The following is a 27,024-nucleotide window of genomic DNA, read 5'->3' as shown; positions in this document are numbered from 1 at the left end:
TTTTTTTTTTTTTTTTTTTTGGAGACAAGGTATCGCTTTGTTGCCCAGGGTAGAGTGCAGTGGAACTGCAGCCTCGACCCGCCAAGCTCAAGCGATCCTCTCTCCTCAGCATCCTCGAGTAGTGGGGACTACAGGAGCACACCACCATGCCTGGCTAAATGTTCTATGATTTGTGGAGACGGGTATCTCACTATATTGCCCAGGCTGGTCTCCAACACCTGGGCTCAAGCTATCTTCCCACCTCTGCTTCCCAAAGTGCCAGGATTACAAGCATGAGCCTCTATACCTGGCCTTAACTTTTTATTATGAAAAACTTCTAACATACTCAAAAGTAGAGAGAAGAGTGTAAAGAAGGTTACATACCCATCTCTCACCTTCAGCAGTGATCAATTAGTGGCCATAGTTTTCATAGACACTGCTATCCACTTCTTAAGGGATTATTTCATTTTCTGAGACAGGGTCTTGCTCTGGAGTGAGATCCTAGAGTACAGTGGCCTGATCGCCGCTCACTGCAACCTCTGCCTCCTGGGTTCAAGCAATTCTCATGCCTCAGCCTTCCAAACAGCTGGAATTACAGGCACAGGACACCACACTGGGCAAATTTTTGTATTTTTAGTAGAGAAAATAAAAAACAAGTTTTCTGCCATGTTGGCCAAGCTGGTCCCAAACTCCTGACCTCATGTGATCCATTGGCCTCGGCCTCCCAAAACGCTGGGATTACAAGCGTGAGTCAAGGCACCCGGCCCTACCGTATTATTTTATTTATTTATTTATTTATCTATATTTTGAGACGGAGTCTTGCTGTGTTGCCCAGGCTGGAGTGCAGTGGCGAGATCTGGCTCACTGCAAGCTCTGCCTCCCGGGTTCACGCCGTTCTCCTGTCTCAGCCTCCCGAGTAGCTGGTACTACAGGCACCCACCACTACCCTGGCTAATTTTTTTTTTTTTTTCGTATTTTTAGTAGAGACAGGGTCTCACCGTGTTAGCCAGGATGGTCTCGATTTCCTGACCTGGTGATCTGTCTGCCTTGGCCTCCCAAAGTGCTGGGATTACAGGCGTGAGCCACTGCGCCCGGCCTACTGTATTATTTTAAAGCATCAGAGTCAACATATTATTGACATAAATACCTCAGTGTATTATCTCTAAAGAAACAGACTTTGTAAAACATAACCACAAAGCAGTCATCACACCTGGACAGATTAATGATTCTTTCCAATGTCTAGCATTCAAATATCCCCATCTGTTTGAATTGGGGTTCAGATCAGGCCCACCTATTGCATTTGTTTGATTTCAGTAAGTATTTGTTAAGTGGTCGGGGAGGTGGGAAGTATAATAAATATCTGGGATGCAGAGCATGGGGGTTGGTTGGGCCTTGGCGCTGGGTGCTGGATGGATTCCAGAGGGAAAGTCAGGCAGGTTGCAAAGCAAGGTCGGGCGCGGCCCTGCAAAGAGTATGCCAGGGGCCTGCCTGCGTGGGGACATTTCTCCCTGTCTCTGTCTGCAGTGGAGCTCACCTTGGATCCCGACACAGCCAACCCGCGCCTCATCCTCTCTCTGGATCTTAAGAGCGTGCGCCTCGGCGAGCGGGCCCAGGACCTGCCCAACTACCCCCGCCGCTTCGACACCAACACCCGCGTCCTGGCGTCCTGCGGCTTCTCCTCGGGCCGGCATCACTGGGAGGTGGAGGTGGGCTCTAAGGACGGTTGGGCCTTTGGCGTGGCCCGCGAGAGCGTGCGCCGGAAGGGCCTGACGCCCTTCACCCCCGAGGAGGGCGTCTGGGCCCTGCAGCTCAACGGCGGCCAGTACTGGGCCGTGACCAGCCCCGAACGTTCGCCCCTCAGCTGCGGGCACCTGTCACGCGTGCGGGTGGCCCTGGACCTCGAGGTGGGAGCCGTGTCCTTCTACGCTGTGGAGGACATGCGCCACCTCTACACCTTCCGCGTCAACTTCCAGGAGCGCGTGTTCCCGCTTTTCTCTGTTTGCTCCACGGGCACCTACTTGCGAATCTGGCCTTGAGGGACACTGCTGGGGAGCTCCTGTCTCTGGGTTGCCGGTGGGAAGCGATGTCACCTCCCCAGAGCTGCCTAGTCCGTCTTGGGTCTGCCCTCTGTGCTCCTGACTGACCCCGGCTGCCCAAGAGAGGCTGCTATAGACACAACCGCGAGGCAGGAGACTGAGACTGTGGCCAACTGGGCAGGGACAGGGGCCTTGGCCTCCTGGGGCTGTTCCCCTCCTGAGGTCACACGTGGATTTGGCCGGAGCCTTCAGGAGGTGGAAGCTGGTGAGGTCAGGAGCCCAGCTCTCCAGGGGGCTTCTGCCCTGACAGGGAAGGGCTCTGGCTCCCTAAAACAATGTCAAAGTCAGTCCTGCTGTTCTCTGTTGCCAGGGGACAGGTCTGGGCCCAGGCCAACCAGGTTTGTTATCATGGCTGCTGCCTTCTGGACAGCTTCCAGTTCTGCCTTGAGAGGTTGTGGGACCTCTGGATCCAGCTGGCCTGACAGGTCAGCTACGGAGCCCTGTGCTCCCAGCTCAGAGGACAGTCCCGGCCAAAACTGGAAGGAGACCCTTGGCCCGTCTTTGAGGGAGAAGCCCGGGACAATGGGCATCACAGCTTTCCAGCACTCCTTAGCCGGAGGATACAGAGTGATGGGTGCTTTCTGACCAAAGCAACAACCCACATGTGCTCCCACAAACACCTGACTCCCCTACTTTCCAGTGCCAAAGTACAAACTCTGCTTGGATAAGGACAGCAAAGCTTCTGGAACTTTATTCTTTCTAATTTTTTTTTAAGAGACTGGGTCTTGCCGGGCGCAGTGGCTCAAGCCTGTAATCCCAGCACTTTGGGAGGCCGAGACGGGCGGATCACGAGGTCAGGAGATCGAGACCATCCTGGCTAACACGGTGAAACCCTGTCTCTACTAAAAATACAAAAAAAAAAAAAATTAGCCAGGCGAGGTGATGGGCGCCTGTAGTCCCAGCTACTCGTTAGGCTGAGGCAGGAGAATGGCGTGAACCCGGGAGGCGGAGGTTGCAGTGAGCTGAGATCTGGCCACTGCACTCCAGCCTGGGCGACAGAGCAAGACTCCGTCTCAAAAAAAAAAAAAAAAAAGAGACTGGGTCTTGCTATGTTGCCCAGGCTGGTCTTGAACTCCTGGCCTCAAGTGATCCTCTAGTCTCCATCTCCCTAAGGGCTGGGATTATAGGTGTTAGCTGCTCTACCCAAACTTTTTTTGTTTTGTTTTTGCTTCTGGAACTTTGAAACATAAAACAAAAGTTGGCACTTGCAATTTTAAAGATGCAGCCAGCTCTAAGCAACGCACAGAGCACAAACATGATCCCGACAGACTCAGGAAAATGCCAAGAGCAGAGCACCCTGGTGCCAAGGCCTTCTCAGCCCATGCCCTGAAGGGCATTCCCCTGGCCAGCCTCAGCCCCTTGTCTACTTGATCTCAAGCTTCTGGATAGCTGGGCTTCTGGAAGGGTGGCAGTGGGCTGCTCCCTGCTCAGCACTGCCCTGGGAAGGGAGTGAGGGGATGAAAATGAAGACTTGAGCTGTCTTTAGAGTTGGCTTGGCTCATTTTCTACGCCCTGGATCCGAGCACAGGAGCGTAAGTGTGAGCCAGGGTTTCTGCCAGAGTGAATGAGCATGCATGTTTATATATGGAAGAAGTGTGCATTTGTATCTCACCTTTCCTGGGTGGGGTGTGTGTGTGTGTGTGTGTGTGTGTGTGTGTGTATTTTGGAGAGGGCATTTATGAGCATGTGCATAAGGTTCAGGTGTTGCAAAGAGACCCAAGTCAGTTTGATCATACCCTATTGTTGATTTGTTGTTAAATATTAACCACCTTGTATTTAGACAAAGGCCACAGGTTTCTTCCCTCGCTACCTGGCTACCAGATTAGATGAAGAGAATACCAGACTTGGACCTAATTCTGTCCCGCACAGCTTATGTAGACAGCGGTGTTGGCAAGCAGGGGCAATGATAGCTGAATAGCCCTGTGACATGGAGCTTCAGTGCTCTGTCTCTGAGATGCTTCAAGCTCACTTTGCATATAAGTTTCTCGTGGGGCAGGCATGACACTGTCCGAGGCAGGCCCAGTTGACACAGCACCAGACAATCAGAATACTGTATCCTCCAGGCTGAGGACAGGGTCATTCCAAAGTCCTGCCTACAGAAGCATTCCAGAGAGTGAATCCTATGGTCTGCTCATACATGGAGAGCAACTCTAAAACCTGGTAGCCAATTCAGGCATTTGAATACCACTGATTTCCACAAGGAAAACCAATCTCTAACATTAATCTCCTAACTAAATCGCCTATTGTTACCGTTGAGCCCTAATGTTATCTGGCTTGTATGGCTTTTTGATTAAGTATCATAATTACCTTTGTACCATCCAACAAATGTGCTGGGCATCACAACACACATTACAGGTCCCAGAAAGTACAATGTCGGGGGGAAGCGTCACATGAGGGTCAGGTCTGGGGAATGGGAGTAGCTGTCCACATGTTTATTTTCCGTTCATGTGTCCATGAGTGCAATCGTGTGTCTATCAGAGTGTTTGCAGAATAACTACATACATATCTATATATCTGAAGAAATGTAACAACAGTTACTGACCGTCCCAATTGCATATAGATGTTCTTTCTTGGTAATCAGGGCAGTGCAGTAACTTGGACGTCAGGATGCTGGTGTCCTCGAGGGCGCGTGTGTGCATTTCCCTCTCCTAGACTCTGGGCATCATAAACTCTAGAGACCTCTGGGTCTGTGAGAACAACTGGCCTAACTTGGGCCCTTCTTATTCACCCATCAGTCCTAGCTGCTGAGCCATAAGCCCAGGCCTCTGCCGCCAGACCTTCACAGGGCCCCTCAGCATCCAGACTAGGGGGCACCTAGGGGCCTGCCTCTGGCCGCCCAGTGACCCAAGTCACCCGGCCTTGTAGGGAGCACAGGGCAGGGTAGGCTACCAGACCAAGGTCCACCTCCTACACCCACCACTTTCTATCCTTTGCCAGGCTGGGCCCTCATCCTTTTCCCCTCTCCTCCGCCCCATGGGCCCTTTAAGGGCCCTGACAGAACATGTCAGGGTGTGCCCTAAAAGCTGCATTTTCCTAATTCATCCAAATGTGAGACAGGGGCTAGCACCCACCCGCAACCTCGCCTGGACACTTCCGGCCCCAGCGCCTCCAAACACCTGGCCGTCCAGATTCCCGGCCCGCCCCCCGTCGGCCTCCACCTCCTGTTGCCCCCACTGCTCCCCCACCACCCAGCTCGCCCCAGGTCCCGCCCTAACCTCTCGGACCTGGACTCCCTGCAGGAGCGGCGCACTGACACCATTCCCTGACCTTTCCATAGCCTTGACCTGAAGCCCCGCTTCCTCATGCACAGCGAGACGCAAAACGTGCTCCCCAATCCTGCGCACGCCCCTCCCTGCCCCCCAGCCCCGCCCAAGACCCAGGGCGCTCCTCACAGCTCCGAGCTCGGCGGTACCGCCCCACCCTGACAGCTCCCGCTAGCGCGCGCGCCCAACGCCGGCACAGTCTTCGCGGAACTCTCTCCAAGTACTAACTGTCGTTCTGCGCCGCGAACGCACAGGCAAGATGGCTGCGGCCGGGGGAGGAGCTTGGATTCAGCCGCCACCGAACTCAGCCGGTGATTTAGCGGACTGCGGCTGCGTGTCGCCGGCGACAGCGTCAACTATTTGTATGCGAAAGTAAAGCTCGCAGTTGGCTCCATAGCTCAGGGGTTAGAGCACTGGTCTTGTAAACCAGGGGTCGCGAGTTCAAATCTCGCTGGGGCCTGCTTCTGTTTTTTTCCCCCCATTTTTTCCTAAAAGAAAAGTGGAAGATACACAAGTCTACTTCGCCTTCCTGGGAGGCCAGACCCTGGCAGAGTCACTTTCTCGTTGCCTCTAAGATACTCGCCGCGCAAGGCTACTTGCCTACCATTTCGTTATCTCTTGAAGAGTCAGACCCACTGCGGGCTTCCTTTTCCATCACGGGTTCCCTGGGCCCCGCGCGCCCTCTCCCCACGACCCCGCTCACTTCCGTCTGCGCGCGCTCCCCGGGAGCGTCTTTTCGCTCCCCTCACGTCTTCCCACTCCTGCTAGGGACTCGCCGTCGCGTCTCCTTCCCTCTCTCCAGGAGGAGACGATGGCACTACCGCGCCCCTTCCCGCCCCGCGTTTGTTTGCTGCGTTCCCCGACGCGCGCGCTGAGGCTCTGGTCTGCTGCTCTGCCCTCGGCGGCTGCGCGCCCTCGGCGTTCGGGTCCCCGCCGCCTCCGTGCTGCTAACTCTGACTTCTTCCTGTGGAGTTAACACAGAAAAGCGCAGACGGCCACATTCATGACCCGAGACTAACGGCTCTGCGTGTCACATTCGCTTTCAGCCTTAAAAAAAATTAGTTTATTTTAAACAAAATATATAACTAATGTATGCTGGCCTTCTGATTTATTCCTGCTGTTACTGGAAGTGTAGAAAGTGAGCCCAAGTCCTCAGTGAACAGTGGGGGCGCTGCCCAGGTGCAGGACGGGACCCCTGGGGGTCTCGGGACGGCTCCCGCCTGGGTCTTCTCCGCGCCTCGCGCTTTGGAGGCCTGGGCACAGGCGGAGGCGGGGCTGGGTCCCGCCGCACACTCCCCTGTTGCAGGCGCCCTCTCTCCAGCCGGAGGGGACCTCGAGAAGCCCTGAGCGAGTCCCCGTCCCAAGTGGGGCCGCGGCTTATACGGGGACCACTTCAGGGTTCGAAAACAGAACCCCGGCCCGGTGCACCGGAGAAGAGAAAATCGCTCGCGGCCACCTGGGTAGAGACCCTGGACTGGGAGGCGTGGAGGAGCGAGCGGGGTCTGCGGCTCCGGCCAGCAGGTATGCGCTTCCCTCTCTCTCCCACGCCGGCTCCGGTCCAAAGGGCCGAGACTGTGGGTCAAGACCGGGATGGATTCGCTGGGACAGGCCAGGAGCCCGCCAGCACATGCGGGCACTCGCGCGCCCGGGGCTCCTCGGACTCGTCGACCCCGAAACGCCTGTCCCACAGGAAGATCACCCCACTGTAAAGTCGGGTCACGGGGACCAGCGGCGAGCTACCTGAGGGCTTAACTACAAACACCCTCCCGACGAAAACCGTGGACTCCCAGGGTGCGAGCGTGTGACCGTGTGTGGGGGTGCTGGCAGGCGGTCCCCATAATAATCGAACAACCAGGTGGAAGAACCTCGGGCCTCGCGCTCTGGGGCTCTCAGAGTCCGGGCGTTGCAGCCGTGGGTCACCTGGCTGAATCCGGTGGGAGCTGCTGAGGTGCCGGGAGGTCTCCCAGGCTGGCGCTCCCGTCCAGCTGTTGGTGGAGGCGCCGGTGCGAGGCTTGGGACAAGGGAGAGCTATGCCGGGTGGGGCAGACCCTTGGGGCGGGTCCGTTCATCTGAAATGTTCACTGTGGGAAGAGCCGAAAGCCACCCACGGCACCAGGAGAGTCCAGCGTGGAGAGGCAGAGAGGAAGGGCGAGTGCAGCGGCGCTCGCAGACGGCGGAGCAAGATCGCCGGGAGTGCGAATGGAAACAGGAGCATTGTTTCCTCGGAGTCGCTTAACCACCATCCCACGCTGTTTTACAGCAGTGTAGGAAATGTCTCTGCTGGTGACACAAAAATAAACCTGTGGCTCAGCTCTGAGTAGATTATCGCGAATTTTACAGCAGAAATCCGTATCACTATTTTTACTACTAAATAAACCAGTGCAATTAAAGCGCGCAGGGCAAGAGTAGGTCGAGGCGAGCAAAGAGGAGCGCGCCCGCCCAGCTCGAGCCCCAGGGTTGCCCTGTGCTGGAGGCGGCCGGCGGCCAATCCCGGGAGAACTGTGAGCGGCCAATCCCGGGAGAACTGTGAGAACCCCGGCGAACGCTATGAGCCAGGACCCGGGCCCTGCACCGCGGGAGCGCGCGCGCGTGGGTCCAGCTCCGAGCTGTGCTACAACCCGGTGGCCAGAGTCACCACGAGAAGACAGAGTTCCCGGTCATAGGTCGTTTCTGTTTTACACTTTCCTACATTTCCTGAACATTGTGCAATTGGGTATGTACTGCTTATTATCTTTTCATAAAACGCTAAGAGCCGCTTCTCGGGGCTACTCACCCAACTGGTCCGGCGTTCCCTCCCAGCACTGCGCTCTCTTCCGAGCCCTCCGGCTCTGCCAACCTCTGCGTCCTGCCCCTGGGCCTCAAGATTTGCACCTTTCTTGAACTCCCTTGGGAAGGGGCGCCCAGGCTGCAGAACGGATGGACGCCCCTGCCTTCTGCTCGATTGGATCGAACAGGGAGGCGCTCACTCGGGTTCCAGGAGACCAGAGGAGACAGGGCATACGGAGCATTTACCCTGTGTGGAGCTACCGGCGGCTGAGAATTAGTGGCAGACGCGGAGATGGGCAGCGGGGACAGGTTGGGCCTGGGAGACTGTAAGACTTTTGAGAATGGTTTCAAGCTGCCAGAAAGAAATCCGCCTTTTCGGTGAATTGATCCATGAAGAACACAATCTTGGAAATATTCAGGATGCTTGCTAGTAGCCGGCTCGTTGGTCTAGGGGTATGATTCTCGCTTTGGGTGCGAGAGGTCCCGGGTTCAAATCCCGGACGAGCCCAGTTTTTGTTTTTTTTCATTTCAACTAAATTCCTTCTTGTTCAGATCCTGGATGAATCAGCGTTTTTCATTTCAACTAAATTTTGTGTTACCTTGACAGTTTTGATCCCGAACGGTGTCCAGCGGTGGCATCACCAAGATTTCCGGGAGTACTAGGGATTGGGAAGAATCGTAGATAGGAGACTAAGCGAGCCGTCCCGGAAGCAATAGTTGCTGGTAAGACTTTGGGCACAGACCTGTACGCGAGTGTATGCTTTTGCGGGTTGTGGGGCTCTCCTTTCACAGCTAGGGAACACTTGTCGAACATACCCGGAATGTAGTTGCTAGTGGACAATATTATGGCGCCCAGGTAAAGTGTGGGTTTCCGTAGTGTAGTGGTTATCACATTCGCCTAACACGCGAAAGGTCCCCGGTTCGTAAACCGGGCGGGAACAACTCGAAGCGGGGCTTTCGTTTTTCCTCCTTTTGAGAGGGGGTTTCGCTCTTGTTGCCCAGGCTGGAGTGCAATGGCGCGATCTCGGCTCACAGCAACCTCCGCTTCCCGGATTCAAGCCATTTTCCTGCCTCAGCCTCCGAGTAGCTGGGATTACAGGCACGCTCCACAACGCTCGGCTAATTTTGTATTTTTAGTAGACAGGGTTTCTCCATGTTGGTCATGGCTGGTCTGGAACTCCGGACCTCAGGTGATCCGCCTGCCTCGGTCCCCCAAAGTGCTGGGGTTACAGGCGTGAGCCACCGTGCCCGGCCCAGAAGCGAATTTTATCTCATTACACACTCTTATTACACTGGAGACTAAACTAGAAGACCCCACTAGTATGTACACCTGGTTACAGCGGCACAAAGAGGGCATCTACACTTTTGCTTCCCGGCCTCAATCAGCCACATCTGTGAATAACTCAATCCACTTTCACTTGCTGTGGTCAAGCTCGGCACAGGGCCCATCCACTCCACAGCTGCACGCTGCCAAATGGAACCCCGGATCCCGAGTATGTGTGTGGCCATTACCCCTTTTGTAACCCATAGGGACAAAAGTGACAAAAGTACCACCATCTGGCAGCGGTGGGATTCGAACCCACACCCCCGAAGAGACTGTAGCTTTAATCCAGCACCTTAGACCGCTGGGCCAGGCTACCTCTACGCTATAACCTGTTTACATAATTTCCTTCAGTTATAAAGCATTCCAAGGGCCCTGGGCCAACAGGGAGTTGGGGCGAATCCACAGGGAGAACCATGGCAGGATCTGCTCTGCCAAAGCCACTGGCTGGAAAACGGCTCCACCAGCGCCCTGACACAGGATTCTCAAAGCCCAGTCCTCAGCATCTGCTTTAGGAAGACCACTCATAAAGCCACCCCTGCCGGCCCCCTTTGGGGAATGCGCTCCAAAGCAGGGGTAGACTTCCACACTCTCACTTCAAAAAATCAAAAACAAATACAATGAAAAACAAAATAAAATAAAAACCTAAAGAAAAACAAACAAAACCCCCCAGCCTGGGCAACATGGCAAAACCCTGTCTCTACAAAAGATGTAAACTTTAGCCGGGCCAGACGGTGTGTGACCAGCTACTCAGCTACTCAGGAGGCTGAGCCCGGGAGGCGGAGGCTGCAGTGAGCCGAGATCGCCCCACTACTCTCCAGCCTCGGCGACAGAGCAAGATCCTGTACCAAAACCAATCAAAGAAAAACAAAACAAACCCAACAAAACAAAAAAACTCAACAACAACAACAAAACAGACAACAAACTGAAAGTATGTATTGACTTTATGAGTCACGAGCAGAAACATTCTTAGCAACTTCATTCATAATAACTCGCCTCTGGAAACAGGCCAAATGCCCACCATCTTCGCACTGGATAAATAAAATGGTATATAGTCTTATTTTATTTTATTATTTTATTTTTTATTATGTATATAGTCTTACATGGGATAATTATAACACTGATAATGTGCTTACTGCTGCAAACAGCATGGACAGATTTCACCGACATCAATATAGAGCAAATGCAGCCAGACACCAACCGTCTGCATTCTATTGATTCCACATATGACGTTCACGCACGAGCCAAACTATCTATGCTGACAGAAGTTAAAATCCTGTCACTTGGGAGGAGGAGGTGCAGGTACTGACTTGCAAGGGACATGAGGAAACTTTTTGCAGTGCTGGAAATGTTCCTTTTCGATCTGGGTGATAGGTACACACATGTGTGTTTGTGCATGTGCACAAGCAAGTGTATTCAATTCCATGCTCACTTAAGATTTCTGTACATATAAAATCTTGACACAGTACAGATATATTTGTATGAAAATTGTTTCTTAAAACATGACTTTTGGCCAGGCGCGGTGGCTCAAGCCTGTAATCCCAGCACTTTGGGAGGCCGAGATGGGCGGATCACGAGGTCAGGAGATCGAGACCATCCTGGCTAACACAGTGAAACCCTGTCTCTACTAAAAAATACAAGAAACTAGCCGGGCGAGGTGGCGGGCGCCTGTAGTCCCAGCTACTTGGGAGGCTGAGGCAGGAGAATGGCGTGAACCCGGGAGGCGGAGCTTGCAGTGAGCTGAGATCCGGCCACAGTACTCCAGCCCGGGCGACAGAGCGAGACTCCACCTAAAAAAAAAAAAAAACAAAACAAAACATGACTTTCTTAGTTGGAAAGGCTATTGTTTTAGATTTTACTGGTGTGTAACAATTACCACACATTTAGTGTCTCAAGACAGCATGGATTTATTATCTCGCTTTTTGTGCAAGTTAGCAAGGTTTTCTACTGATATCGCAGCAGGTGACCTCACAATGTTGGCCATTGCTGTAGTCTCATCTGAGGCAGGGGGTTCTCTTCCAGCCTCCCTGCTTGTTGACAAAATGCATTTCTTTGTTGCTGTGGGACTGAAATCTCCCGTTTGCTTGCTGGCTGTCAGCTGAGGGCCACTCTCAGCAACCAGAGGCCCCTTTCCTTGAAGCCAGTGGTGCACAGTGTTTCTGGAACTCCACCTTCTTTTAAAGGGCTCACCTGATTAAGTCAGGGCCACCCAGACTAATTTCCCTTTTGATTTATCAAAATCAACTGACCAGGAACCTCAATCACAGCTGCGCAATCTGTTGTTCCATAAAATGTGGCATGGTTGTGGGAGTGACATGCCGTCACATTCACTCAGAGGCAGGTGGCCTACAGGGCGTGTGCCCAGGGTGGGAATCTTGGGGCCCACCTTTGAGTTCTCCCTATGACAGTTACAGGCCTGAGAACCAAATAGATAGAGTCTCCCAGCAGAACAGGCTTTCCAAGTTCCTTACTTGTCTTTGTATTTGTAACTTATTGAAAGCTCCTGGGGTGGTATGAGGGGGTTCCTGTCCTTCATCATTGCTGTGTGGCCACGCTGGCTTCCTGTGTCCACTTGGCATCCTCAGGCTAGGTGGGCACGCCATTGTGTTTCACCAGGGTGATTGGGAGACAGAGGCACCGTCTACCAGCGCTCAGCCCCGGAGGTGCTCCCGGAGCATGTGCCAGGCTCTGTTCGGTCCCCTCCAGCCTGCTCTTTCAGTTCCGGAGGACTCCCGGGTTGAAGCAATTCCCCTGCCTCGGCCTCCCGAGTAGCTGGGATTACGGGCGCCCGCCACCACGCCTGGCTAGTTTTTATATTTTTAGTAGAGACGGGGTTTTACCATCTTGGCCAGGCTGGTCTGTATCTCCTGACCTCATGATCCGCCCGCCTCTGCCTCCCAAAGTGATGGAATTACAGGCGTAAGCCACTGCACCCGGCCCAATTCTGTAACTTTTAAAGGTACGCATAGGCAAATTACCTCCGCAAAGTGTCGGAAAATTACTTAAGTGTCATTGTCTGGGGTAAATACCCGTTGTCTGATGGCCACGGAAAAATAGGCTGCAGATACACAAAGGGTGGGCTTTAGAGCTGAAGTTTAATAGGGAACAGGAAGAGGAGAAGAGCTCTCGGTAGCAGACCCTGGTCTCGGAGAAATGGGTTGCCGGTTTTGTGGTGAAACGCAGCAGGTTTTACAGAAGAGCTTGAGGAGGCGGTGCCTGATTTACACAGGGCCCAAAGATTGGTGGGATCAGGTGTTTTATTTGCGTAAGGCGAGAAAAACTGGTTAGGGCTAGCTGTCATTTTCATAGGGCGGGAAAAGCTGTCCGCCCCCAACCCCAATCTTTTATTATGCAGATGGTTCTCTACCTGGCCCGGGCCATGTTGCCTGTTTCTTTACAGGTGGTGACAAATAAAAAAAAAAGGGAAGATGGAGCCTCCATGTTGAACTGTAGCAGGACCGGCTGCAGACAAAACCTCTCAGACACTGAGTTGTAGAAGGAAGGGCTTTATTCAGCTGGGAGCATCCGCACGCTACTACCTTAAAATCCGAGCTCCCTGACTGCACAATTTCTGTCTCTTTTAAGGGCTCACAACACTAAAGATTTCATGTGAAAGGGTCATGGTTGATTTGAGCAAGCAGGGGGTACGTGACAGGGGCTGCATGCACCGGTGGTCAGAGAGAAACAGAACAGGGCAGGAAGTTTCACAATGTTCTTCTATACAATGTTAGGAACATCGGTTTCTAAGTCATGAGTTGATTTTTACCTACTGGGTTTAGGCCAGGCAGACCTGGGCCTGGTTTCGGGCCTGGTACCCGGCTGCCTGTCTTTGGTTTTACTTTATTGTTCTTCTTCTTCTTATTTTTTTCTAAGAACAGGTACTGAGGATAAAACAATATAAAACAATGTGAGAGGGTCTTTCTCTTTCCTCAGAACATACCTGGTCTCAGGTAGCCCTTTCCTATTGGCACAGCTGCGGACATTCACCAGTGCAAGCTTCCAGCTTGCCTGTCTATATTTGCAACTCAATTTTTCAGGCTGCTTTTTGTTAGAAAAGAAATTACTTTGGGGCTGCTTTTTGTTAAAAGGGAAATTGGTCAGGCGCGGTGGCTCACACCTGTAATCCCAGCACTTTGGGAGGCTGAGACGGGTGGATCACGAGGTCAGGAGATTGAGACCATCCCGGCTAACACGTTGAAACCCCGTCTCTACTAAAAATACAAAAAATTAGGCGGATGTGGTGGCGGGCGCCTGTAGTCCCAGCTACTCGGGAGGCTGAGGCAGGAGAATGGCGTGAACCCGGAAGACAGAGCTTGCAGTGAGCCGAGATCGCGCCACTGCACTCCAGCCTGGGTGACAGAGCGAGACTCTGTCTAAAGAAAGAAAGAAAGAAATCACTACACTCTGTAAACAGACCTGTTAAATTAACAAGGACTAGCGATTCATTTGTGCAACTCACTGAAACCAAAATACTATTTTTCAAGATGTCCCACATGGAAGATGCTATTCAGGATCTTTACATTTCCATGGATGCATATAGGATATTTGGGAGCATCATCATTGAAGAAAAATCAGTTAAATTATCGTGTTCAACAAAAATATTTAAAATATTCTGCATGAACCCTTGTGGTCGTCTTCTTTTATTTATTTATTTTGAGATGGAGTCTCACTTTGTTGCCCAGGCTGGAGTGCAATGGCACAATCTTGGTTCACTGCAACCTCTGCCTTCCGGATTCAAGCGATTCTCCTGCCTCAGCCTCCCAAGTAGCTGGGACTACAGGTATGTGCCACCATGCCCGGCAAAGTTTTGTATTTGTAGTAGCGGCAGAGTTTCACCATGTTGGCCAGGCTGGTCTCGAACTCCCAACCTCAAGTGATCTGCCAGCCTCCACCTCCGAAAGCGCTGGGATTACTGGCGTGAGCCACTGCACCCAGCCTCTTTTTTTTTTTTTGAAACAGAGTTTCACTCTTGTTGCCCAGGCTGGAGTGCGATGGCGTGATCTCGGCTCACTGCAACCTCTGCCTCCTGGGTTCAAGCGATTCTCTTGCCTCAGCCTCCCGAGTAGCTGTGACTACAGGCGCCCGCCACCACACCCCACTGATTTTTGTATTTTGGGTAGAGATGGGGTTGGCCAGACTGCTCTTGAACTCCTGACCTCAGGTGATACACCTGCCTCGGCCTCCCAGAGTGCTGGGATTACAGGTATGAGCCACTGTGCCCAGCCGACTGTTCTTAAGAAACATAGAAATGGACCCTTCTGGTTTTAAAAAGTTTGAAACTTACATTTTATCTGAGCTTCTTCCTCAGGAGACAACCTTTAGGCCTCTCACAAAAAGTATCAAAGAACTGAAACCAGATACAGGGACCACCCATTCACCATGATTGCATCCTTGCCCCTCCCGAGTTCCTGTTTTCTTACCCAGTGTTACATTCTTTGCCTGCTATACAAACCCCTGGTTTCAGTGAGTCAGGAAGACGGGTTTGAGACTGAGCTCCCGGTTCCTCCGCTGCAGCACCCGATAAAGCCGTCTTCCTTGGCAGTACAGGTCGTCTCAGTCATTGGCTTTCCGGGCAAGCAACAGGACGTAGAGCAAATCCCCAGGATTTCGTCACATTACAACAATGAAGCGACAGATACTCTTTGTTTAGTAGTTGGTTCAAAACACAGAGGAGTACAATTAAGTCTCTCTGCTTCGTCGGGCCCCTAGCCTCCACATGCTTTCCCTGCAGGCCACTCCCAGTTGACTGTCTCCAGATATATGTATGTGACATCTCTGTATTTCTTCTCTCTAATGGAAGCACGTGATACAAATTCTGTATCTATTATAACTAGTCCCCTCCCCCCACTTTTTTCTTTTTTCTTTCTTTTTTTGTTTTTTCGAGAGTCACTCTATCACTCAGGCTGGAGTGCAGTGGTGCAATCTCAGCTCACTGCAACCTCGACCTCCTGGGTCCAAGCGATTCTTGTGCCTCAGCCTCCCAAGGTGCTGGGACTACAGGTACGTGCCACCACACCCGGCTAATTTTTGTAGAGATGGGGTTTCACCATATGGGCCAGGCTGGTCTTGAACTCTTGGCTTTAAATGATCCACCCGCCCCAGTCTCCCAAAGTGCTGGGATTACAGATGTGAGCTACCACACCTGGCCTACTAGTTTTTTTGTTTGTTTGTTTAAATGGAGCCTCACTCTGTTGCCCAGGCTGGAGTGCAGTGGCATGATGTCGGCTCACTGCAACCTCCACCTCCCAGGTTCAAGCGATTCTCCTGCCTAAACCTGAGTATCTGGGATTACAGGCACGTGCCACCACGACTGGCTAATTTTTGTATTTTTAGTAGAGTTGGAGTTTCATCATGTTGGTCAGGCTGCTCTGGAATTCCTGACCTCATGATCCGCCTGCCTCAGCTTCCCAAAGTGCTGGGATTACAGGTGTGAGCCACTGCGTTTAGTTCTTTTAAACCTAGAGTTCAATCCATTTCAAAACCAAAGTTTATTTTTTTCCTTGGTTGCGTACTAGTCCATCCTGTGGATCTTCCCTAACTTCTTTAACCAGCGTCTTATTGGTGGGCATATGCTATTACAGCAAGGCAGCAACACATATGCTTCTGGAAAGGCCATTTTATATACATGTGTATTTCAATTGCTGTCCTGGAACTGACACTCCCACTGGAAAGTATCACTGCATCATCAGCCACACCACATGTCGCCAAATTGTTTTGTTTTCTAAGACAGGGTCTTGCTCTGTTGCCCAGGTTGGAGTGCAGTGGTGCAATCACAGCTCACTGCAGCCTTGACCTCCCTGGCCCAAGTGATCTTCAGCCTCCTGAATAGCTGGGACTACTGGTGTGCACCACCATGCCTGGCTAATTTTTTTACTTTGTAGAGACAGGGTCTCACTATTGACAGTGTTGTCAACACTGATCTCAAACTCCTGGGCTCAAGTGATCCTCCTGTCTCAACCTCCCAAAGTGATAGGATTACAAGTGTGAGCCACCACACCTGGCCCATTTCTATTTTTAAACGTGAGGCAATTAGGCTGGGCAAATTAGGCAATTTTGTTAGTTTGTATTTCTTTCTCTTTTTCTTTTTGAGACAGAGTCTTGCTTTGTCACAGTGCAGTGGTGCAATCTCAGCGCACTGCAACCTCTGCCTCCCAGGTTCAAGCGATTCTCCTGCCTCAGCCACCTCAATAGCTGGGATTACAGGTGTGCACCACTACGCCCAGCTAATTTGTATTAGCCATCAGGTGGCTGGGTGCGAGACAAGGGGTTCAGAAACAGCCTGTAGGGAATCGCTGGGAGGCGTTCTCATTCCCCAGGTCAGCTGCCCTCGCGTGGGGTACCAGTCCTGGTGGGGCAGGGCGTTAGCCTGGGACAGCCATGCTAAGCAACAATTCCAGAAGGAGGACGTCCCCACTGCCAGGAGGACCAGTTCTGGCAGCCCCAGCACGGTCTGAGCTGTTGGAGGCCTCAGCCTCTTCTGCAAGGCCCAGTCCTCCTTCACCTTCTGGATGAGGCCCTGGAGCTATGGCCGGAAGACAAGTTGCCAACAGGGAGCCAGGGCTGGGAGGGCCTGAGCATGTGCTTGAGAACGTGTGGCCCTGGAGCTGGGGTCTGAGCACGCCAACTGGACCTGGATCCTCTGGTGGTTGCAGCTGACACATGGGGGCCTGGGGTGGGGGTGGAGGCCTGGCAGGTGGGCTTGCATTCTCCTGTGAGGTGAAGAGCCAGGACTGCACTGGCCATGTCTCCTCGTGGTGGTGGAAGTGTGGGGACGTGCCTGGATAGTGGCCTGGGCTCTAAAGCATCTGCCAGCCTGTGCCTGGACCTGTCCCGGTGGGAGATCCAGGAGGATCTGGAAGACAACTGGGTGATCCTGGATGCGGCTCTGCAGAAGGGTTTCAGAACATCTCCTTTCTGCCCTATAATGAGGCCAAAGAGTGGGGCGTTGATCCCAGTCCAAAATGCCCTGCCCTTGTGCAGAGGGGGCAGCGGCTGCACCAAGCACCCTGCTTGGACCTTCCATACCTGCTGTGGCTGGGTGGCGGCCCTGTAATTTGGGGTCAGCGGGTGGACACCATCTCTGGGCTGCTTGTGTGAGGCTAGCAGCACAGTAGAGACCATTTGCATCTCCAAGTGTATCCCCAGGCCTGGGACAAATGGCCACATTGAGGCACAAGGACCCCCACATTGGGCTGTGAATGCCTCTGGGCTCTTTATGAAAATGAGTGCGCCCTGGCTGCCCAGGCCTTGCCTGCCTTGCTGCTGGCTGCCTCAGGGTGGGCAAGTCCCAGGAGGATCTGAAAGACACCTTAGCAGCAGCAGCCAGAACCTGGGTAGGGGTGGGAAGCTGAAGGCTTGGGGAACGGGGAGTGTGCTGTGGGGCCTGAGCTGGGTCTGTGCCCAGCAGGGTCATGTGAGCTGTGATCCAAGAGGGAGGGTGAGGGCTGCTGGGCACTCAAGGTGCCCACACTTTTTGGTAAAAGAGTTTGCTCAACTATCCATGGGTGCTGTGGCTGAGAGAGCCTGATGTCTCTTCCCTGTGAATGCACCCTGGCTCCACTTCACCCCAAGCCACGACCGACCCTCCAGCGTGTTTCTCAGATGCAATCTCAAATTTAAGGTCCAGTACTCAAATTTAAATATCATATTTAATGTCCTCAGTGGAGTGAGAAAGAGGTGGCATCCGAACTTAATGTTTACACACGTCAGACCATCCGGTCTGTGGGATAAACGTGTGGCTTCCTGCAAATGACGAGACTTGGTCATTCTCGCACTAGTGAGTCATGCCTGACCTGATGGTGCAGTTTCGCGTAAGGGGAGGAGGCATGTGGTGTGGTGGGAAGAGCCCAGGCTCATCAGGGGGCTCCTCTCCAGGCCTTGTCACTTTCCAGTCAAATCTGTTAAACTTTCAGGGCTTCAGTTTCCTCATCTGTGAAAAGAGATAACGGCCACCTCACAGGGCAGCTGGGAGGAACCAGCACCGTGCGGAGTGCAGACGGCAGTTCTTCCTTCCCTTTTACTGAGCACCTGGTGTCTGAGTGAGGGGCAAAGTCCTCTTGAGGATGTCACTGAGGTGACCTGGAGCCTGCTTTCCTGGTGCCGTCACGCCAAACATCCACACTGAGCCTTACACTGGGAGAAAGGAGGGCGTCTATTTGCAGGACACCAAGCAAGGAGAACCGGGCAGCTCACACTTGACACACAGCCTCCCCAGTGGCTTGTAAGCAAGGGTTTGTTATATTTTAATTAAAGTAAAATTAAATTTGCTGAAATTATAAATTTTATTTTGAGATGGAGTCTCACTCTGTCACCCAGGCTGGAGTGTGCAGTGGCACGATCTCAGCTCACTGCAGCCTCCACCTCCCGGGTTCAAGTGATTCTCCTGCCTCCGCCTCCTGAGTAGCTGAAACTACAGGCACCAGCCACCACGCCTGGCTAATTTTTGTGTTTTTAGTAGAGATGGGTTTCATCATGTTGGCCTGGCTGGTCTCGAACTCCGCCCTCCTCAACCTTCCAAAGTGCTGGGATTACAGGTGTGAGTCACCATGTCCAGCCCTGAAATTGTATATTTTAAATAGAGGCGGGTTCTTCCTATGCTTTTCAGGCTGGTCTTGAAACCTGGGCTCAAGCCATCCTCTGGCCTTGGCCTCCCAAAGTGCTGTAAGCAACAGTTTTAATTTTTCACATTTTGTTGAGATGGAGTCTTTCTCTGTCGCCCAGGCTGGAGTGCAATGACTCAATCTCAGCTCACTGCAACCTCTGCCTCCCAGGTTCAAGGCTCCTGTGTAGCTGGGACTACAGGTGCATGCCACCATGCCCAGCTAATTCTTGTATTTTTAGTAGAGAAGGGGTTTCACCAAGTTGGCCAGGCTGGTCTCAAACTGCTGACTTCAAGTAATCCACCTGCCTCAGCCTCCCAAAGTGCTGGGATTACAGGTATGAGCCACTGTGCCTGGTCAATTCAAAGACTTTTTTGTTTTGTTTGTTTGTTTGTTTGTTTGTTTTTGAGACGGAGTTTTGCTCTTGTTGCCCAGGCTGGAGCACAGTGGTATGATTTTGGCTCACTGCGACCTCTGCCTCCCGGGTTCAAGCAATTCTCCCGCCTCAGCCTCCCGAGTAGCTGGGACTACAGGCGCCCACCACCATGCCCGGCTAATTTTGTATTTTTAGTAGAGACAGGGTTTCTCCATGTTGGTCAGGCTGGTCTCCAACTCCAGGCCTCAGGTGATCTGCCCGCCTCGGCCTTGCAAAGTGCTGGGATTACAGGAATGAGCCACCGCTCCCGGGAAGTCAAAGGTTTTTTGATTTGCAATTCGTTAAGAAGAGAAGCTTCATTTAAAACCCTGTGGTTAGCAGAAAAGAATGTTAGCTCACGGGTGTGACCTCCTCTAGGCCCCTCAGGAAGAACTTTAGGGCAAAGAACAGTGGACAGAGTTCCATCCTCAGCTCCCCTTATCTGAGGTCTCTGTACCAGCTGGTCTGTCCGTGGGGGTGCGAGTTTCTAAAAACAACCTGACATACGTTCAGATGTTACCTTTCATTTCAGTGGAGAACCAAACATCTTGTGACTCTAACTTCCTTGGCTACTGTTCTTGCTTATAGGGTTGCTCACTGACTTCTTGGGGCCAGCTAGGTGCCTGGAGTTTCCCCGGAAGGAACTCAGAATTTTCCCTATTTCCATGGTTGGGGGACTCCAGCAGGCCCATAAGAGGGGTCCCTGCTTCATCTCAAAAAGATGTTGGTATTCATTCAAGACAGGGAACCACGTTGGCTTGGGATGAAGGCTCAGCCAAATTGAGCTTCCTGTGGTCCAGGACTTTCCAGAGGCATTGGAGGAAGCCAGAAGTACTGGGGTGGGGGATCTCAAGGTCAGGACCTGGAGGTGGGCAGGCTGCAGAAATAAACAGAAGGAAAAGGCTGTAGACATCCAGGCCCAGAGCTGTGGCCCTCCTGCCTCGGGTGGGCTTGCCAAGATTCCCAGGACCTTCCAAACCCAAGCCTGAGCTCTTTGGTTCATTCGCATCAATGGAATATCTGCCATGTTCCAGGCACCATGCGAGATGGCGGGACACAATCGGGACACGTGAGACTTGCTCTTGGACTGCTGAGCAAATGCTTAACTATTTAGTCGTCACGGGGAAACAAGGCCAAGGAAGCACCAGGCGCCCAGATCCTGTGGGAGAAGCCTGGCCCATCTAGGCTGACAACCAGGCTTTCCAGAGGAGGTGGGTTCTGCCCTCCTGCCCTTCCCCCCTTCCCTGGGCCCTTCCTTCAGCACATAATCATCTCCAATGTCTTCCCAGCGCTTGAGCCTGAATCCCCTTCAGTGGTTCCCCTCTTCTACCTGCAAAGGGCACTCTCTCCATTTCCTCTTTATGCTGGACTGGCTTCTGCCTCCACTGCTCCACCCAAATTGTTTTTGCCAGGGTCCCTAACAGCTTCCAGGTTGCTAACTGCATGGACGCTTCTCAGTCTTCACCGTTCTCAGCCTCCAGGTAGCATTTTGCACTGCAACCGCTGACTCGTGAAGCTCCCTGGCTGGGCTCCTCTTGGTTCTTCTCCAGCTGCATTCCCTCTCATGCTGTCCCGTGACTCCTGGTGTGCTTTAGGGCTTGGTCTTCACTGCACCTTCTTCCTTGGGCACTTATTGCAATGGCTTTAAACACTGTACATCTATTGCTGGCTCAAATGGATTTCTCTAACCAGGCATTTTGGGAGTCTAGACTCCCATCTCTGCTGATGCTCTGTAGAATATCTGCCTTCTGAACTTTTCCACGTGGATGTCTCACCACAGGACTGTCAATCATACTTCTCACTCCCCTTCAAGTTATTCTTGACCTTATCAGTCTAAGCCAGCCTAGGAGTGGCTTTTTTGTGTGTTTTTTTTTTTTTTTGGTTTTGTTTTTTTTCCGACAGGATTTTATTCTTGTTGCCAAAGCTGGAGTGTGATTGTGCAATCTTGACTCACTGCAACCTCCACTCCTGAGTTCAAACGATGCTCCCACCTCAGCCTCCCTAGTAGCTGGGATTATAGGCACCCATCACCACACCCTATTGGGAGAACCTGCCCCCAATATTTCAACATAGGTTCCTTCTATTTTCCCTAAGTGTCAGCTGGTCTGAGAAATAAAGAGAAAGAGTACAAAGAGAGGAATTTTACAGCTGGGCTGCCGGGGGTGACATCACATATTGGTAGGTCTGTGATGCCTCCTGAGCTGCAAAACCAGAAAGCTTTTATTAGGGATTTCAAAAGGGGAGGGGGTGTACAAACAGGGAGTAGGTCACAAAGATCACATGCTTCAAAGGGCAAAAAAAGGAAAACAAAGTTTATGCTTCTGAGGCCAATAAAGATCACAAGGCAAAGGGCAAAGCAAAGATCACAAGGCTAGGGCAAAATTAGAATTACTGATGAGGGTCTATGTTCGGCTGTGTACGTATTGTCTTGATAAACATATTAAACAACAGAAAACAGGGTTTGAGAGCAGAGAACCAGTCTGACCTCAAATTCATCAGGGTGGGATATTTTCCCCACCCTGATAAGCCTGACGGTACTGCAGGAAACCAGGGTGTACTTCAGTCCTTGTCTCAACCGCATAAGACAGACATTCCCAGAGTGGCCATTTATAGACCTCCCCTCAGGAATGCAATTCTTTTCCTAGGGTCTTAATATTTAATATTCCTTGCTAGGAGAAGAATTTAGTGATATCTCTCCTTGCATGCCCATTTATAGGCTTTCTGCAAGAAGAAAAATATGGCTCTATTCTGCCCGACCGCGCAAGCAGTCAGACCTTATGGTTGTCTTCCCTTGTTCCCTAAAATCACTGTTATTCTGTTTGTTCTCAAGGTGCACTGATTTCATATTGTTCAAACACCCATGTTTTACAGTCAGATTTCATATTGTTCAAACACACGTTCTACAATCAATTTGTACAATAGTGGTCCTGAGGTGATGTACATTCTCAGCTTACGAAGATAACAGGATTAAGAGATTTAAGTAAAGACAGGCATAAGAAATTATAAGAGTATTATTTGGGAACTGATAAATATCCATGAAATCTTCACAATTTATGTTCAGAGACTACAGTAAAGACAGGCATAAGAAATTATAAAATTATTAATTTTGGGAACTGATAAATGTCCATGAAATCTTCACAATTTATGTTCCTCTGCCACAGCTCCAGCTGGTCCTTCCATTCGTGGTCCCTGACTTCTTGCTAAAACGCCCAGCTAATTTTTTGTATTTTTAGTAGAGACAGGTTTCACTGTGTTGGCCAGGCTGGTCTCGAACTCCTGACCTCAGGTGATCCACCCGCCTTGGCCTCCCAAAATGCTGGGATTACAGGCATGAGCCACCACGCCTGGCAGGAGTGGCTTTTTAAAGCTGTCATTGGTGAAGAATTAACAGCCACTGGTTTTGTCTGGGCAGGGGTGTCTGGTGCTTTGTGGGTGGCATAGTGAGCTTGCTTCCACCTCTGCTTAGATGCAGTGATGAGTGTCTGCATCTCACTTGGTCTAATTTAATCTTGGCCTCCAAGTATCCCTGTCCGGGGCTGTATTCTGCAGGGCTGCTTATTTTCTGCAGGGCTGCTTATGTCCAGCAGGCTGTGAGGGCCCCATCAGCTTCCAAATGGCAGGGGCCTCTCTTTAAAAACTTATTTTTCTCAGAAGTTGTCATGGCCATTGGTTGCTCCCCGTGGCCTTGTGTCCTTGCTTTCCTGGGATAGCCTCAATGCAAAATATTTTCCTCTCATCAACCAGAATGAACTGCTGGCATTTGTATCTGAAAATCTACATCCTATAAGAATATTCCTGATGCTTTTTTAATGTTAGTTGCTCTTTATTTAAGCACACTCTACATGCCAGGTATTCATTCACAATGAACTTACAAACTCTAATTTTTTTTTTTTTTTTTTTTGAGAGGGAGTCTCACTCTGTCACCCAGGCTGGAGTGCAGTGGTGCAATCTTGGCTCACTGAAACCTCCATCTCACGGGTTGAAGCGATTCTCCTGCCTTAGCATCCTGAGTAGCTGAGATTACAGGAGGGCACCACTGTGCCCGGCCTGACTCTTTTCATTGAGAATGCAACACATTATTATTACCTGTAGTCACCATGCTATACAATAGCTCTTTAGAACTTATCCATCCAATCTAACTGAAACTTTGTAGTCTTTGCCCAACATCTCCCCATTTCTCTGCCATCCCCAAAACCCAGCCCACATGATCATTGTAATAGACACAGAAAAGCATTTGGCAAAGTCATGTTTTTTAGACAAAAAATAAAAAAGAAATAAAAAAACTAAGAATAGAAGAAAAATTCCTCAATTTGATAAAATACATTTACAGCAGACCTATAGTGGACATTATTCTTATTCTTATTGTCAGAGGCGTTTAAACCAGAGTGACTCCATCTTGTACAAGGGCTGGGTAAAATAAAATAAGGCTGAGACCTATTGGGCTGCATTCCTAGTAAGTCAGGTATTCTAAGTCACAGGATAAGATAGGAGGTCAGCCCAAGACACAGGTCATAAAGATCTTGGTGATAAAACAGCATGCAGTAAAGAAGCCGGGAAAATCCCATCAAAACCAAGATGGGGATGAAAGTTACCTCTGCTCATCCTCACTGCTCCATTATATGCTAATTATAATGCATTAGCATGCTAAAGACACTCCCACCAGCACCATGACAGTTTACAGATGCCATGGCAATGCCAGGAAGTTATGCTATATGGTCTAAAACAAGAAGGAACCCTCAGTTCTGAGAATTGCCCACCCCTTTCCTGGAAAACTCATGAATAATCCACCCCTTGTTTAGCATATAATCAAGAAACAACTATAAAAACGGACAACCAGCAGCCTTTGGGGGCTGCTCTCCCTGTGGAGTAACCATTCTTTTATTCCTTTATTTTCTTTCTTTCTTTTTTTTTTTTGAGACAGAGTCTCATTCTGTCACCCAGGCTGGAGTGCAGTGGTGCAATCTGGGCTCACTGCAACCTCTGCCTCCCAGGTTCACGCCATTCTCCAGCCTCAGCCTCCCGAGTGGCTGGGACTACAGGTGCCTGCCACCACGCCTGGCTAATTTTTTTGTATTCTTAGTAGAGACGGGGTTTTGCTGTGTTAGCCAGGATGTTCTCAATCTCCTGACCTCATGATCCACCCGCCTCGGTCTCCCAAAGTGCTGGGATTACAGGCCTGAGCCACCACACCCAGCCTCCGTTATTTTCTTAATAACCTTGCTTTCACTTTATGAACTTCCCAAATTCTTTTTTGGAGAGGGACATGGAGTTTTGCTCTTGTCACCCAGGTTGGAGTGCAATGGCTTGATCTCGGCTCACTGCAACCTCTGCCTCCCGGGTTCAAGCAATTCTCCTGTCTCAGCCTCCCAAGTAGCTGGGATGACAGGCACGCGCCACCACACCAGCTAATTTTTGTATTTTTAGTAGAGATGGGGTTTCACCATGTTGGCCAGGATGGTCTCGATCTCTTGACCTTGTGATTCATCTGCCTCGGCCACCTGAAGTGCTGGGATTACAGTCATAAGCCACCATGCCCGGCCGAGCCCAGGAGTTTCAGACCAGCCTGGGCAACATAGTGAGACCTTGTCTCTACAAAACATAAAAAAATCAGTTGGGCGTGATGGCACGTGCCCATAGTCCCAGCTACTGGGGAGGTTGAGGTGAGAGGATCCCTTGAGCCCAGGAAGTCAAGACTGCAGAGAGCTATGATCCTGCTACTGCACTCCAGGCCTGGGTGACAGAGACAGTCCCTGTCTCAAAAACAAAGAAACAAACAAAAACCCAAACAACAACAAACAAAACCAAACCAAAGAAAACTACAACCCTATTAGGTATAATAAATAAATTTAGCAAGAATGGAGGATACAAAATCAATATACAAAAATTAATTGTATTTCTTTTCTTTTTTTTTATTTTTGAGAAGGAGTCTTACTCTGTCTCCAGGCTGGAGTGCAGTGGCGCAATCTCAGCTCACTGCAACCTCCATCTCCCGGGTTCAAGCGATTCCCCTACCTCAGCCTCCCGAGTAGATGGGATTACAGGCGCCTGCCACCACGCCTGGATAATTTTTTTGTATTTTAGTAGAGACAGGGTTTCACTGTGTTGGCCAGGATGGTCTGGATTTCCTAACCTCGTGATCTGCCCGCCTCAGCCTCCCAAAGTGCTGGGATAACAGGCGTGAGCCACTGCGCTCAGCCTCTTTTCTTTTTTTCTTTAATTTTTTTTACCTCCCAGTAACTAGTTTTGTCACTTTGAAATTGTATTTCTTTAAACTAGCAATAATTCAAGAATGAAATTAGGTAAACAATTCCATTCACAATAGTATCAAAAATAAAAAAATAAAAAACTTAGAAATAAATATTTAGGCCGGGCGTGGTGACTCACGCCTGTAATCCCAGCACTTTGGGAGGCCGAGGCGGGCAGATTACCTGCAGTTGGGAGTTTGAGACCAGCCTGGCCAACATGGAGAAACCCCTCTCTAGTAAAAATACAAAATTAGCTGGGCATGGTAGTGCGCACCTGTAGTCCCAGCTACTTGGGAGGCTGAGGCAGGAGAATCACTTGAACCAGGGAGGCGGAGGTTGTGGTGAGACAAGATCATGCCACTGCATTCCAGCCTGGGCAACAAGAGCGAAACTCCATCTCGAAAAAAAAATTACAGCGGGGCGCGGTGGCTCAAGCCTGTAATCCCAGCACTTTGGGAGGCCAGGATGGGCGGATCACGAGGTCAGCAGATCGAGACCATCCTGGCTAACACGGTGAAACCCTGTCTCTACTAAAAAATACAAAAAACTAGCCGGGCGAGGTGGCGGGCGCCTGTAGTCCCAGCTACTTGGGAGGCTGAGGCAGGAGAATGGCTTAAACCCGGGAGGCAGAACTTGCAGTGAGCTGAGATCCGGCCACTGCACTCCAGCCTGGGCGACAGCAAGACTCCATCTCAAAAAAAAATATATATATATATATATATATATATATAATAATTTAAATAAATAAATAAATATTTAAAAAAGCAGTGTGGGCCTTGTATTCTGAAAACTATTAAACAGTTTTTGGAGTGCAGTGGTGTGATGTCAGCTCACTGAAACCTCTGACTCTCAGGTTTAAGCGATTCTCCTGCCTCAGCCTCCCAAGTAGCTGAAATTACAGGCACTGGTTACCATGCCCAGCTAATTTTGGTATTTTTAGTAAAAAAAAAAAAAAAAAGGCTACTGTGCTCGGCCTATAAAACATTATTAAAATAAAGAAGATCAGGTAGTTGTGGTGGCTCACGCCTATAATCTCAGCACTATGCGAGGCTTAGGCAGGAGGATCGTTTGAACCCAGGAGCTCGAGACCAGCCTGAACAACATAGGGAGACCTCGTCTGTAGAAATAATTATGATGATGATGATGATAATGATAATAATTGGCTAGGCACGGTGGCTCACGCCTGTAATCCCAGCAATTTGGAGGCTGAGGCGGGTGGACCACGTGAGGTCAGGAGTTCGAGACCAGGCTGACCAACATGGTGAAACCCTGTCTCTGCTAAAAATACAAAAATTAGCTGGGTGTGGGCCAGGCGCAGTGGCTCACGCCTATAATCCTAG

General features: G+C 50.8%; 1 protein-coding gene and 2 non-coding genes across 4 annotated transcripts in view; all 3 read left to right on the top strand.

Moving 5' to 3' along the window:
• The window catches only part of TRIM7 (tripartite motif containing 7), an 11,027-nt gene extending 8,207 nt beyond the window's left edge, over positions 1-2,820 (top strand). For both annotated transcript variants that reach the window (XM_023201778.2, XM_023201780.2), the window contains exon 7: positions 1,504-2,820. In XM_023201778.2, coding sequence (XP_023057546.1) covers positions 1,504-2,015 — 512 coding nt within the window. In that variant the 3' untranslated portion in view covers positions 2,016-2,820. The remainder of the gene's footprint in view (positions 1-1,503) is intronic.
• A 2,905-nt stretch (positions 2,821-5,725) lies between these two features.
• TRNAT-UGU lies at positions 5,726-5,798 on the top strand. The gene has a single exon. It is a non-coding gene; the product is annotated as a tRNA-Thr (tRNA).
• Positions 5,799-8,540: 2,742 nt separating this feature from the next.
• TRNAP-UGG lies at positions 8,541-8,612 on the top strand. The gene has a single exon. It is a non-coding gene; the product is annotated as a tRNA-Pro (tRNA).
• The last annotated feature ends 18,412 nt before the right edge of the window (positions 8,613-27,024 follow it).

Source organism: Piliocolobus tephrosceles, chromosome 4 (genome assembly GCF_002776525.5).
Source record: "Piliocolobus tephrosceles isolate RC106 chromosome 4, ASM277652v3, whole genome shotgun sequence".
NCBI classification, from domain to species: Eukaryota; Metazoa; Chordata; class Mammalia; order Primates; family Cercopithecidae; genus Piliocolobus; species Piliocolobus tephrosceles.
This window is presented reverse-complemented; position numbering and strand designations above follow the sequence as displayed.